Below are 13,772 nucleotides of genomic sequence, written 5' to 3'. Positions count from 1 at the left end.
CCCAACCTTACGTAAGGGCTGCTACCCAAGTGGGGAAGAGATGGAAGGGGGCAATAGGGTGGTAATTATAAAGTCCTCACCTAAGAGTATGTCTGGCAAAAAGGCCAAGATGGGGAAAAGGCAAATGAATTGAATGTCCAGAATAAACAAATCTATGAAGACAGAAAGTAAATTAGTGGTTTCTTGGGGGTTGGGGAGGGAGGAATTGAGACTGACAGATGATAGGTATAGGGTTTATTTGGCAGGTGATGGAAATGTTCTGGAATTGGATAGTCTTGAATAGTTCAACAATATAATATATTTAAAAACACTGAATTGGGCCATGTGCAGTGGCTCACGCTTGTAATCCCAGCACTTTTGGGAGGCCGAGGCGGGCGGATCACGAGGTCAGGAGATCCAGACCACAGTGAAACCCCGTCTCTACTAAAAATACAAAAAAATTAGCCGGGCGTGGTGGCGGGTGCCTGTAGTCCCAGATACTCGGAGAGGCTGAGGCAGGAGAATGGCTTGAACCTGGGAGGTGGAGCTTTCAGTGAGCCGAGATCGCGTCACTGCACTCCAGCCTGGGTGACAGAGAGAGACTCCATCTCAAAAAAAATAATAAAATAAAAATAAGTATAGGGGCCAGGCGCAGTGGCTCACGCCTGCAATTCCAGCACTTTGGGAGGCTGAGGTGGGCGGATCACGAGGTCAGGAGTTCGAGACCAGCCTGACCAACATGGTGAAACCCCATCTCTACTAAAAATACAAAAATTAGCTGGGTGTGGTGGCGCACACCTGTAATCCCAGCTACTGAGGAGGCTGAGGCAGGAGAATCGCTTGAACCCAGGAGATGGAGTTTGCAGTGAGCCGAGATTGTGCCACCGCACTCCAGCCTAGGCGACAGAGCGAGACTCCATCTCAAAAAAAATATATAGAATCTCAGGCCCCATCACCCAGGCCTATTGAATCAGGTGATGTAGCTGCACATAAAAGATTCAGAAGTGGCTGGGTGTGGTGGCTCACGCCTGTAATCCCAGCACTTTGGGAGGCTGAGGCAGGTGAATCATGAGGTCAGGAGTTCAAGAGATGGTGAAACCCTGTCTAATAAAACTACAAAAATTAGCTGGGCGCAGTGGCAGACGCCTGTAATCCCAGCCTCAGGAGGCTGAGACAGGAGAATCGCTTGAACCTGGGTGGCAGAGTTTGCAAAAAAAAAAAAAGATTCAAAGGCACTGCTTTATAGGTGTTTGATGAATATTCCCTCCTTCCCCTTTTTTCCTCCAACACTACACAGATGTGCCCTTCTGACGTTCTTTTGTTTTCTTTTCTTCCCTTTTTCCCTCCCTAGCTCCCTTCCTTTCTCTCTCTCTCTCTCTTTCTCTCCCTCTCTCCCCTGCCCCTTCTTTTTTTCTTTCTTTTTCCCACACAGAGCTGGCTGTGCAGGAAACTGGAGTTTTCTTATTATTACTCAAATTAGTCTGTTCTGACATTTTCGAGATGGAGTATCACTCTGTCGCCCAAGCTGGAGTGCAGTGGCACAATCTATGCTCATTGCAACCTCTGCCTCCTGGGTTTAAGCGATTCTCGTGCCTCAGCCTCCCAAGTAACTGGGACTAGAGTCACACGCCACCACGCCTGGCTAATTTTTGTATTTTTAGTAGAGACGGGTTTTTGCCATGTTGGCCAGGCTGGTCTTGAACTCCTGGCCTCAAATAATCCGCCCCTCCTTAGCCTCCCAAAGTGCTGGGATTACAGGCGTGAGCTACTGTTCCCCGGCCCCCTCCTGACTTTCTATAGCTGATCTGTGGTCTGTGCGTTCTGCATTTTATTCTTTAACTCTTTCCTCAGTGAAAACAATCTGGCTTTAATTCTACAGGAATGGAAGTTTATTCAACAAATTTGTTGAGTTTGTACATTCCAAACATTGTTCTAGACACTTGGGATATATCAGTGAATGAACAAAACAGAAATCCCTGTCCCTCCTAACTAGTTCCTCATATGATCAAATAATAAAACTTCCATGAAGATAGTAATTTTATCTCCTCCCCTGTTTTGTGGTTGTTTATTTGGTTTGGTTTGGTTTCTGAGACAGGGTCTTGCTCTTTCACCCAGGCTGGAGTGCAGTGGTGCAGTCATAGCTCACTGCAGCTTTGATCTTCCAGGCTCAAGTGACCCTCCTGCCTCAGGCTCTCAAGTAGTTGGGACTACAGGTGCATACCACCACACCCGGCTAAATTTTTTAATTTTTTGTAGAGATGGGGGTCTCGCTGTGTTGTAATACGTCCAAAACTGAACTTATTATCACTTCTTCAAACCTGTTCTTCCTATTCTAATCTCAAGAACTGCTAAACAGTTTCTATGGGCTGGGGGAGTCCTCAAAGATCTCCTTGCTGCTTAACTTTTTCTGTATTTTGTTTGAAGGTCTTTCACTTAAGATGCTATTTCTTGCACCAATTTTTGTATTAAGATTCTTTAAGTTGGCAAGGCGCAGTGGCTCTCCTCTGTAATCCCAGGACTTTGGGAGGCCAAGGCAGGCAGATCACCTGAGGTCAGGAGTTTGAGAGCAGTCTGGCCAACATGGAGAAACCCCGTCTCTACTGAAAAATACAAAAAACATCTGGGCATGGTGGCTTGCACCTGTAATCCCAGCTACTGAGGCTGAGGCAGGAGAATCGCTTGAACCTGGGAGGCAGAGGTTGCAGTGAGCCGAGATTGTGCCATTGCACTCCAGCCTGGGCATCAACAGCAAAACTCCATCTCTAAAAAAAGAAAAGATTCTTTTTTTTTTTTTTTTTCGAGTTGGAGTCTTGCTCTGTCTCCCAGGCTGGAGTGCAGTGGCACAATCTCAGCTCACTACAAGCTTCTCCTCCCGGGTTCATGCCATTCTTCTGCCTCAGCCTCCCAAGTAGCTGGGACTACAGGCGCCCACCACCACGACCAGCTAATTTTTTGTATTTTTAGTAGAGATGGGGTTTCACCATGTTAACCAGGATGGTCTCGATCTCCTGACCTCGTGACCCGCCCGCCTCGGCCACCCAAAATGCTGGGATTACAGGCATGAGCCACTGCACCCGGCCAAAAAGATTGGGTTGCAGAAGAAGAATTCATCTTGAGCTAGTCTAATCATAGTGGTGGTAAGATTTAGTGGATCTGTTCCAGTACCTGCCACATCAAGACACTTTATAATAAAAGTGAATGAGCAAAATTGGGTGGGTGAGTAATAGTATCTCCATTTTACAGATAAGTGAATTATAGAAACTTCTTGGGGTCACCAGACTAATAAATATGGAATGAAGACCTAGAATTCAGAGATCTGATATCAAAGTGCAAACATAATTTAACTGTCTTAATCAGAAGAGTCAAAAGCTCTGCTGCAAGAATAAATTAACCCCTAAATCTCAGTGGTTTAGTATAAGAAAGACATATTACTCACTCATGAAGGTTTCAATACTGGTTGGGTAACTGTTCAAGGCAGCTACAGTAAATTTTTATTATTTATGATGATTATGTTTTATAAAGGTGCAGCAAACAACTGAATTAGTGACTACTGAACCACTGCTCCCAGGGGAAATACAGGGTTAGGTTCCTGTGAGCCTCTGGTGACAACATTTTCATCAACTGATCAAATACATAACCTTGGTTTTCTTTGTGTTTCTGTTTATAGACACCTTACTTAATATATGTTGTTGATTGATTAACATTGAACTCATGGCCAACAGCACTGTGCTTCATGCTTGAATGAAGCTTTTTTTTTTTTTTTGAGACAGAGTCTCGCTCTGTCACCTAGGCTAGAGTGCAATGGCGCAATCTCGGCTCACTGCAACATCTGCCTCCTGGGTTCAAGTGATTCTCCTGCTTCAGTCTCCTGAGTAGCTGGGATTACAGGTGCCCGCTACCATGCCCAGCTAATTTTTGTGTTTTTAGTAGAGACAGAGTTTCACCAGGTTGGCCAGGCTGGTCTCGAACTTCTGACCTCAGGTGATCCACCCGCCTCAGCCTCCCAAAGTGCTGGGATTACAGGCATGAGCCACTACGCCCGGTAGTGAATGAAGCTTTTCCAGCATAATTTTCTCTATAAGGCACATTACAGCCTTCTTGCTCTTAAGAACACCATACAACACTTTGGCATTAAGCTTAAGGGCCATTTTAAACAGTGAAATCACCAACAAATAGCCCCAAAATGCAAAAAGTGCATCACTAAATAGACCACAAAAAAGACACTTACTAGCCGGGTGTGGTGGTCACGGCTGTAATCCCAGCACTTTGGGAGGCCGAGGCGGGCAGATCACGAGGTCAGGAGATCGAGACCATCCTGGCCAACATGGTAAAACCCCATCTCTACTAAAAATACAAAAAATAGCTGGGGGTGGTGGCGCTTGCCTGTAATCCCAGCTACTCGGAAGGCTGAGGGAGGAGAATCACTTGAACCAGGGGGTCGGAGGTTGCAGTGAGCTGAGATCGCCACTGCACTCCAGTCTGGTGACACAGCAAGACTCCGTCTCAAAAAAAAAAAAAAAAAGACACTAATATTTACACCATGAGAGCTGCAACAAGAAGGCAGAGCACTGCCTTGTTCCACCTCAGCTGGGAACGTGTATATCAGGTGACTCCAACTTGTCACTTCTCAATACAAGTCTGTGAATGACCTCAATAGCACTGTAAGTAATGATTTTGGGTTACAAACATTTAGTGACTAGGCAAATCCACAAATACAGAACTCACAAATGACAAAGACTGACTGTAAATGCTGTGGTAATTTGGAGCCTCAGGCTATTTTGACCTTGTGACACTGCCATCTCAACATGTGGTTTCTAGGTTGCCTCAACAGGGAAGAGATTGTTGGAGGCTCATTTGCTAGCTCTTAAATTCTTTGGTCAACCATAGTCCATTGAACAGAACTAATCACCTGAGCCCAGCTAACTGCAAGAGATCTGGGAAATGTGAGAAACACCTAGATATCTAGTAAGCAATAAATATTTCAGTTACCAAAGCCAAACTAAAAAAAGAGAAAAATAATTGTACTTTACAAAGGGAGGCATCTGGCTGGGCATGGTGGCTCATGCCTGTAATCCTAGCACTTGGGAGGCCGAGGCAGGCAAATTGCCTGAGCCCAGGAGTTTGAGACCAGCCTGGGCAACATGGCAAAACCCTGTCTCTACAAAAAATACAAAAAATCAGCTGGGCCTGGTGGCACGCACCTATAATCCCAGCTATTCACGAGGCTGAAGCATGAGAATTGCTTGAACCCAGGAGGTGGAGGTTGCAGTGAGCTGAGATCACACCACTGCACTGCAGCCTGGGCGACAGAGTGAGACTCAGTTTCAATTTAAAAAAAAAGGGAGGCATCTGTTCTTGTCAGGCAGTAAGTGTCCTGTGGGAGTTTTGGGGAGTGAGGATGTTTCAGAGTTCTCAACTCTCGTGACTCTTCCCAGGTATATCCATTCTAACTGGCAGATCACAGAGTGTTCCAGTTATCACCAGTCTTATCCATTTCATTTTAGCAGGACATATGATTAATTTCTTGTTCTGGACCTCTGTAATTTAAATTTGCTGGTTGTTCTCTGTTTCCATTTGGTCACCTGTAGGTTGGAACTTGTCTTGCTCTTGTTGAACTTTATCAAATTATAAGCAATTACCAATACACTCAAATAGCCTGGTATATGTGCCATAAACCCTAAGCACTTTGCCGTCAGTTTGCACATAGTCTGAATCCTTAGCGGCAAGAGAATTGCTTAATCAACGGCTTACAACAGCGGAACGTGGACTGCCAGGAAAATTTCCATCCTGAGTTAAGGGAATCCTCATTGTTTCTCTCTCTGGTTGACTCAACTAGTTCCATATTTGTTCTGAAGGTCTTTCACTCAAGATACAACTTCCAGATAATCATTTATGTATTCATTAGAACTCCTTTAGTTTCGAGTAGAGAAAATCATCTTGAGCTATTCTAATAATAGTAATAGTAACATTGAGTGAATGTTTATTCTGTACCAGTGTCTGGCCCATAATAAGTGCTTAATCTTTGTTGAATGAATGCTAGACATTGCACTAAGTACTTTAAATGCATTATCTAATTTAATCCTCACAAAAACTCTACACTAGGATTTTTTCCTTTTTACAGTAAAAACAACAACAGCAACAACAACCACAACAACAAAAACCCAAAAAACCAAAAACAGAGATTTAGAAACTGCCCCAGGACACACAGCTAGTAAATGTTGGAACCAGGGTTTGAACCTAGACCATCTCATTTTTTGCTACCCTATGAGGAAAGAAGGATAATTTATTATAAGAGGGTTGTTACAGAATGAAGGGCAGAAATTCAGAAGGATTACAGGATGGGCTGGAACCACAAAGCTGTTGGGAACTCAGGTCGTATTCTCCCTCGGATTCATCTGTCTGCTTTTTAGACTAGATGTGGTATCCTTGATGGGCAAAGGGAATATTGGTAAAATTACACAACAGATCATTTCACTGATCTCAACTTTTGATTTGCCTTGGAAAATCCCATCATTGCTCCCAGCTGTCTTTGTGACCTGGGTTAAGTCATTCCATTTCTTTGGGCTTCAATTCCCCTGTCTATAAAATGAGAAGTTCTTACCAGAGGATTCCTCAGGTCTCGTCTGTGATCCTGGGAGGCCGAGGCAGGAGGATTGCTTGAGTCTAGGAGTTCGAGGGTGCAGTGAGCTAGGATCATACCACAGTATTCCAGCCTGGGCCCCAGACCAAGACCCTGTCTCTAAATAAATAAATACACAAAAATAAAACTCTGTGATCCTAAGTGAATCTTCTAGGTCAGAAGCACATTAATAATGAAGTTCCATGTGTGGATTTGAGGGAGAGAATGGGGAAGGGTTCTAGGGAAAGAAGGACAGAATAAAAGTTTGGGTATAGCTTCAGTGTTGAATTACTATTTAGAGTTGGTATAAAGTGAAGGCCTTTGGGGAGATATAGATGGAGAATGGGAAAGACTTCTAATCCTGGCCTGGGGCAGTAGCTCAAGCCTGTAATCTCAGCACTTTGGGAGACTGAGGTGGATAAATCACTTGAGGTCAGGAGTTCAAGACCAGCTTGGGCAACATAGTGAAACCCCGTCTCCACCAAAAAATACAAAAATTAGCCGTGCGCGGTGGCGCATGCCTGTAGTCCTCAGCTACTTGGGAGGCTGAGACAGGATAATCGCTTGAATGAAGGAGGCAGAAATTGCAGTGACCCAAGATAGTGCCACTGCACTCCAGCCTGGGTAACAGAGTGAGACTCCATCTCAAAAAAAAAAAAAAAAAAGGCGCGGTGGCTCATGCCTGTAACCCCAGCACTTTGGGAGGCTGAGGTGGGCAGATCACTTGAGGTCAGGAGTTCAAGACCTGCCTGGCCAACATGGTGAAACCCCATCTCTACTAAAAATACAAAAATTAGCTGGGTGTAGTGGCACGTGCCTGTAATCCCAGCTACTTGGGAGGCTGAGGCAGGAAAATCACTTGAACCCAGGAGGCAGGGGTTGCAGTGGTCAGATAGCCCCACTGAACTCCAGCCTGGGCAACAGAGAGAGATTCCATCTCAAAAAAACCAAAACCAAAAAACCAATAAAACAAAAAACAAAAATGACGAAAAAGGACTTCTAACCCTGACCAGACCAGATTATTTTGAATGAAATCTCTTTCTCTGTTCCATGAGCAGTTCTGTGTGTAGGGAGATCAGTCCCTGTGCATAGTGATTTAATCTGGTTTCTGTCTTCTCAGCTCAGAGTTTTTGATAGGGCTTTCACCTAGGCCACAGAGAAAGAACCAAATGATAGGGGATCCCAGGGGGGAAGGAAAGACCCAAACATTTGAATGGCCTAATGAGCAAATCACATTTCTCTGGGTCTGTTTCCTTATCCGTAAGTGAAAAAGTTTGGTGTATGTGATCTCTGGGGTACTGCTCAGCTCTTGACACTCTGTGGTTCTGGGTAGTAGTTGAAAGCAGCTCTCCTCTTCCTGAATTCTCCATCCTTGGACTGGACCTCTCGTCTGTTTATACCTTGCTGTGCAGTTTGTTTCTCCTGGGCGTCATTTCTTCTTCAATTTCCTCAAATCCTACTTGCTTCTTAGCTCCTTCATATCCTCTTTGTTTTCTTTGCTTCTGCAGAACCCCAGATTACACCCCTGGTCTCCAGTTCTCCATCTCCATGTCTGCCTGTTCCTTTCTGCATCACTGGCTCCTAACTCAAGCAATCTCCTTGGGTTTCTCTGAGGGGCCCTTGGGATCCCCTATCATTAGTCCCTCTCACAGAAGCATACCCTTCTCCAGAGCTAAAGGATCAGATATTCAGCGGCTCAGGTAACAAACCTGCTGTCAGGTTACACATATTGTTTCCTGAAAGACCACACTACAGTGTCAGTGGAGCCTCAGGTTGCCTGCAGTGCCCTGCCCTCACCTGGCTATCCCACACAGGAGAGAATAACCAGAACTCACCTCCGGTACCAGTGTTCACCTGGAAACATGGCTCTGAGCCTCTGGCCCCTGCTGCTGCTGCTGCTGCTGCTGTCCTTTGCAGGTGAGAAGAACAGTGAGCAGAACTGGGGATGAGGAGGAGGGTGGCTGGAAAAAGACTTTAAGAATATGGAGGTGAATCTGTTAGATAGAAAGACAAAGGAGAGAGGCAGAGACTTGTGCAAAAGGGAAAAATGAGGGTTAAGAAAAGCAGGCCAAGACTTACTGTAGGCCAGTGAAAGGGGTTCAGCTCACCATCCCCTCACCTCATCTTTAGATCCAGGTAGGGAACTGTGCTCAGGGGCAGGGTTGAGTTTGGGCTCTGTGTTCCTCTCCTTCAGTGACCTCTGGTTTCTCTCCTTACAGTGACTCTGGCCCCTACTGGGCCTCATTCCCTGGACCCTGGTCTCTCCTTCCTGAAGTCATTGCTCTCCACTCTGGACCAGGCTCCCCAGGGCTCCCTGAGCCGCTCACGGTTCTCTACATTCCTGGCCAACATTTCTTCTTCCTTTGAGCCTGGGAGAATGGGGGAAGGACCAGTAGGAGAGCCCCCACCTCTCCAGCCGCCTGCTCTCCGGCTCCATGATTTTCTAGTGACACTGAGAGGTAGCCCAGACTGGGAGCCAATGCTAGGGCTGCTAGGGGATATGCTGGCACTGCTGGGACAGGAGCAGACTCCCCGAGATTTCCTGGTGCACCAGGCAGGGGTGCTGGGTGGACTTGTGGAGGTGCTGCTGGGAGCCTTAGTTCCTGGGGGCCCCCCTACCCCAACTCGGCCCCCGTGCACCCGTGATGGGCCGTCTGACTGTGTCCTGGCTGCTGACTGGTTGCCTTCTCTGCTGCTGTTGTTAGAGGGCACACGCTGGCAAGCTCTGGTGCAGGTGCAGCCCAGTGTGGACCCCACCAATGCCACAGGCCTCGATGGGAGGGAGGCAGCTCCTCACTTTTTGCACGGTCTGTTGGGTTTGCTTACCCCAACAGGGGAGCTAGGCTCCAAGGAGGCTCTTTGGGGCGGTCTGCTACGCACAGTGGGGGCCCCCCTCTATGCTGCCTTTCAGGAGGGGCTGCTCCGTGTCACTCACTCCCTGCAGGATGAGGTCTTCTCCATTTTGGGGCAGCCAGAGCCTGATACCAATGGGCAGTGCCAGGGAGGTGAGTGTGGCCAGGGCTGGGACTGGGATGTGGCAGGGCAAGGAAAGTGAAATTGGGGTAGTTTTCTTCCTTACTCTTTCCCTCCTAGGTAACCTTCAACAGCTGCTCTTATGGTAAGTAACAGGAGACCAGTTCTGAGAGATTGGGCCTGGAAAATCTGGAGGTGAAGAGCTGAAGACCTCAGCCTCTAGAGAGGAAAACTGATGGGAGGAGTGTAGTTTAGTGGTTTTGGGGTGTGACTGTCTGGGTTGGTGTCCCAGCTCCACCTCTTCCTAGCCATATGACCTTGAGCAGGTTACATAGTCTTTCTATACCTCAGTTTCCCCATTTATAAAATGAGAATGATAATATTAGTTACCACAGAGTTGTTGCACCCGATTAAATGAGTTGATACTGTGTATGCAAATGACTTAAAACCGTGCTGGCACATAGCGCTTAATAATGTTAGCTAGTAAAGATGGGATTTGGAAAATAAGGACACAGCTGGATTCCTCTACCCGCTTACTACTTCAGTACAATGCCAGACAGTAGTTAGACATATTGAGTTGCTGAGCAGATTTCCTAACATGAGGCCCGCTGAGGGTTGTGTTTAAGCTATCTAAAAGCATACGAAGAAAGGAGACAGAAGGGGGCCAGGTGGACAGAAAGAATTCCAACTGGGGCTTCTCCTAGTGATTTTGGACCTTGGCAGGGCAGCTTTCTCTTTTTTGCCCCGTTGCAGCATTTCAACCAGTAACACCTAAACTCTCAGGGACCTCGCTTGTAGAAAAGCCTATGCTTGCCATGCCCCTTGAGGGCTCTGAGTCAGGGTCAGAATCTTCAGCTGGAGGAAATGTGAACTGACCAGATCCTGCCTGCTCCTCCCTCTGCACCCAGGGGCGTCCGGCACAACCTTTCCTGGGATGTCCAGGCGCTGGGCTTTCTGTCTGGATCACCACCCCCACCCCCTGCCCTCCTTCACTGCCTGAGCACGGGCGTGCCTCTGCCCAGAGCTTCTCAGCCGTCAGCCCACATCAGCCCACGCCAACGGCGAGCCATCACTGTGGAGGCCCTCTGTGAGAACCACTTAGGCCCAGCACCACCGTACAGCATTTCCAACTTCTCCATCCACTTGCTCTGCCAGCACACCAAGCCTGCCACTCCACAGCCCCATCCCAGCACCACTGCCATCTGCCAGACAGCTGTGTGGTATGCAGTGTCCTGGGCACCAGGTGCCCAAGGCTGGCTACAGGCCTGCCATGACCAGTTTCCTGATGAGTTTTTGGATGCGATCTGCAGTAACCTCTCCTTTTCAGCCCTGTCTGGCTCCAACCGCCGCCTGGTGAAGCGGCTCTGTGCTGGCCTGCTCCCACCCCCTACCAGCTGCCCTGAAGGCCTGCCCCCTGTTCCCCTCACCCCAGACATCTTTTGGGGCTGCTTCTTGGAGAATGAGACTCTGTGGGCTGAGCGACTGTGTGGGGAGGCAAGTCTACAGGCTGTGCCCCCCAGCAACCAGGCTTGGGTCCAGCATGTGTGCCAGGGCCCCACCCCAGATGTCACTGCCTCCCCACCATGCCACATTGGACCCTGTGGGGAACGCTGCCCGGATGGGGGCAGCTTCCTGGTGATGGTCTGTGCCAATGACACCATGTATGAGGTCCTGGTGCCCTTCTGGCCTTGGCTAGCAGGCCAATGCAGGATAAGTCGTGGGGGCAATGACACTTGCTTCCTAGAAGGGCTGCTGGGCCCCCTTCTGCCCTCTCTGCCACCACTGGGACCATCCCCACTCTGTCTGACCCCTGGCCCCTTCCTCCTTGGTATGCTATCTCAGTTGCCACGCTGTCAGTCCTCTGTCCCAGCCCTTGCTCACCCCACACGCCTACACTATCTCCTCCGCCTGCTGACCTTCCTCTTGGGTCCAGGGGCTGGGGGCGCTGAGGCCCAGGGGATGCTGGGTCGGGCCCTACTGCTCTCCAGTCTCCCAGACAACTGCTCCTTCTGGGATGCCTTTCGCCCAGAGGGCCGGCGCAGTGTGCTACGGACGATTGGGGAATACCTGGAACAAGATGAGGAGCAGCCAACCCCATCAGGCTTTGAACCCACTGTCAACCCCAGCTCTGGTATAAGCAAGATGGAGCTGCTGGCCTGCTTTAGTGTGAGTGCTCTGCCAGAGGGAAAGCTCCTAGAACAGTGAGAAGGCCCTCCTGGGGAATTCCTCAAATACTCAGAGGCAGTAGTGTGGGGTAGTAGTTGAAGCACACAGCTGTAGAGTCAGACAGGCTTGGATTCATATCTTGGTTCTGTGACCAGCCTTGAATGAGTTATTTAACTTCTCTGAGCAATATTTTTCTCGTCTCATTTATAAACTAGGGATGATAATGGTATATGAGATAATACATGCTGTGGGCTTAGCACAGTGCATGATACACAAACGTGCAATAAATATTACCTTGTTATTCTTTTGGGCTCTTTGACTCTCTCACTTTCTGCACCAGAAAGAAAAAGGATCAAGTTAGAGGACTCTAAATTTTTCCCCTAGAGAGCGAGAATTGGAGGCTGGCAGAATACAGGAAGATAAGGCAGGAATGAGAAAGATTCAGGGACACTACCAATCAGAAGACTTTGGTTCTAGGTTCAACTGTGCCGCAAATTAGTGTGATCTTAGGCAAGCAATTTCATTTAGTTTTTCTGGGCTTCAGTTTTTAGTCTGTAGAATGGAGGGGTGAGAATATGTTAAACACCATAATTAATTCACTGAGTGCCTATTATATGCAAGGCACTTTGCTAGGTTCTGTAGGATATATAAAGATTTCTTACTCCATGTTGGGGCCACCTTTTTCAAACCCTGGGCCCAGTAAAATGGAATTAGATAGTCTCATAGTATTTGGTTCAGGTCTACAAGTATTAATTGAGCCAACTATGGACCTGGCATGGGAGAGGGTACAAGAGAAATTAGAGATATGATCCTGGACCTGAAAGCGCTTAATATCTGAAGAATCACACTTGAGATAAAGGACAAGCATCCCAGCAAGTGGAGTTTGAATGCCTGGGGGAGCTGCAGGAAAGACAGAGAAGACAGCTCTGTTGGCATATTGTCTTTCTTCCCACCAGCCTGTGCTGTGGGATCTGCTCCAGAGGGAAAAGAGTGTTTGGGCCCTGCAGATTCTAGTGCAGGTAACAGGTGGAGGGCACATGGGTGGGCTGGGTGACAGCCATGGCTGGAGGTCCCTGCCCCGTGAGGTGAGGCCATACCCACCATGACCTCCTATTCGCAGGCGTACCTGCATATGCCCCCAGAAAACCTCCAGCAGCTGGTGCTTTCAGCAGAGAGGGAGGCTGCACAGGGCTTCCTGACACTCATGCTGCAGGGGAAGCTGCAGGGGAAGCTGCAGGTGAGCACTGAGAAAGGGGAGCAAGGGCACCTGGAGCCTAGTGTTCAGAGGGCTTGCTTTAGTGGGAGGAGGAACTCCAGAGAGGAAATGGCAGGGATACTGAGCATCTCCAGAGGCAGAATCCATTCTTGTGCCCCTACAGGTACCACCATCCGAGGAGCAGGCCCTGGGTCGCCTGACAGCCCTGCTGCTCCAGCGGTACCCACGCCTCACCTCCCAGCTCTTCATTGACCTGTCACCACTCATCCCTTTCTTGGCTGTCTCTGACCTGATGCGCTTCCCACCATCCCTGTTAGCCAACGACAGTGTGTAAGGTTCTTGCACTACTCCTCCTGCTCCTGTCACGGTCAGGCCAACCCCATCCACCTGGAGCAGCCCCTTCCGGAGCTCCTCTCTGTTTTTTTCTTTCATGCCAGATAGGTAATGTGCCAACATCGCAACAAGGTTTGAGAGAGGCACATCTCACGCCTGAGTGTGAAAACCCAATCATTATGCTAATGAACTACAAAAGGATCAGAGAGCTCCTCTCTATTAAAACCAGGGAGAGGCTGGGCATGGTGGCTCACACCTGTAATCCCAGCACTTTGGGAGCCCGAGGCAGGCGGATCATTAGGTCCGCCTAGTGAGTTCGAGACCAGCCTGGCCAATATGGTGAAACCCTGTCTCTATTAAACTACAAAAATTAGCCAGGCATGGTGGTGGGCGCTTGTAGTCCCAGTTACTCTGGAGGCTGAGGCAGGAGGATAGCTTGAACCTGGGAGGCAGAGGTTGCAGTGAGCCAAGATCGTGCCACTGCAC

General features: G+C 48.4%; 2 protein-coding genes and 1 non-coding gene across 7 annotated transcripts in view; 2 read left to right on the top strand and 1 right to left on the bottom strand.

The window, feature by feature from the left end:
* LOC107966461 (inositol hexakisphosphate and diphosphoinositol-pentakisphosphate kinase 1) overlaps positions 1–8,277 on the top strand; it is a 71,006-nt gene extending 62,729 nt beyond the window's left edge. The window contains exon 27 of the mRNA XM_054667495.2: positions 8,107–8,277. Coding sequence (XP_054523470.1) covers positions 8,107–8,183 — 77 coding nt within the window. The 3' untranslated portion in view covers positions 8,184–8,277. The remainder of the gene's footprint in view (positions 1–8,106) is intronic.
* LOC129137209 (stereocilin) overlaps positions 8,211–13,772 on the top strand; it is a 28,600-nt gene continuing 23,038 nt past the window's right edge. For 4 of the 5 annotated variants that reach the window (XM_063794876.1, XM_054667479.2, XM_054667480.2 and 1 more), the window contains exons 1-8: positions 8,211–8,298; positions 8,413–8,515; positions 8,818–9,603; positions 9,692–9,716; positions 10,480–11,737; positions 12,694–12,756; positions 12,858–12,974; positions 13,117–13,283. In XM_063794876.1, the coding sequence (XP_063650946.1) occupies positions 8,461–8,515; positions 8,818–9,603; positions 9,692–9,716; positions 10,480–11,737; positions 12,694–12,756; positions 12,858–12,974; positions 13,117–13,283 (2,471 nt within the window). In that variant the 5' untranslated portion in view covers positions 8,211–8,298; positions 8,413–8,460. The remainder of the gene's footprint in view (positions 8,299–8,412; positions 8,516–8,817; positions 9,604–9,691; positions 9,717–10,479; positions 11,738–12,693; positions 12,757–12,857; positions 12,975–13,116; positions 13,284–13,772) is intronic. The other variant, XM_054667477.2, reaches the window with a different exon arrangement.
* On the bottom strand, positions 13,385–13,488 carry LOC112205784 (small nucleolar RNA U13). The gene has a single exon (XR_002939868.2). It is a non-coding gene; the product is annotated as a small nucleolar RNA U13 (small nucleolar RNA).

The sequence above is a fragment of the Pan troglodytes genome, chromosome 16 (genome assembly GCF_028858775.2).
Source record: "Pan troglodytes isolate AG18354 chromosome 16, NHGRI_mPanTro3-v2.0_pri, whole genome shotgun sequence".
In the NCBI taxonomy this organism is placed as follows: domain Eukaryota; kingdom Metazoa; phylum Chordata; class Mammalia; order Primates; family Hominidae; genus Pan; species Pan troglodytes.
Note: the sequence above shows the minus strand (reverse complement) of the source record. Positions and strands in the feature narration are given on the sequence as shown.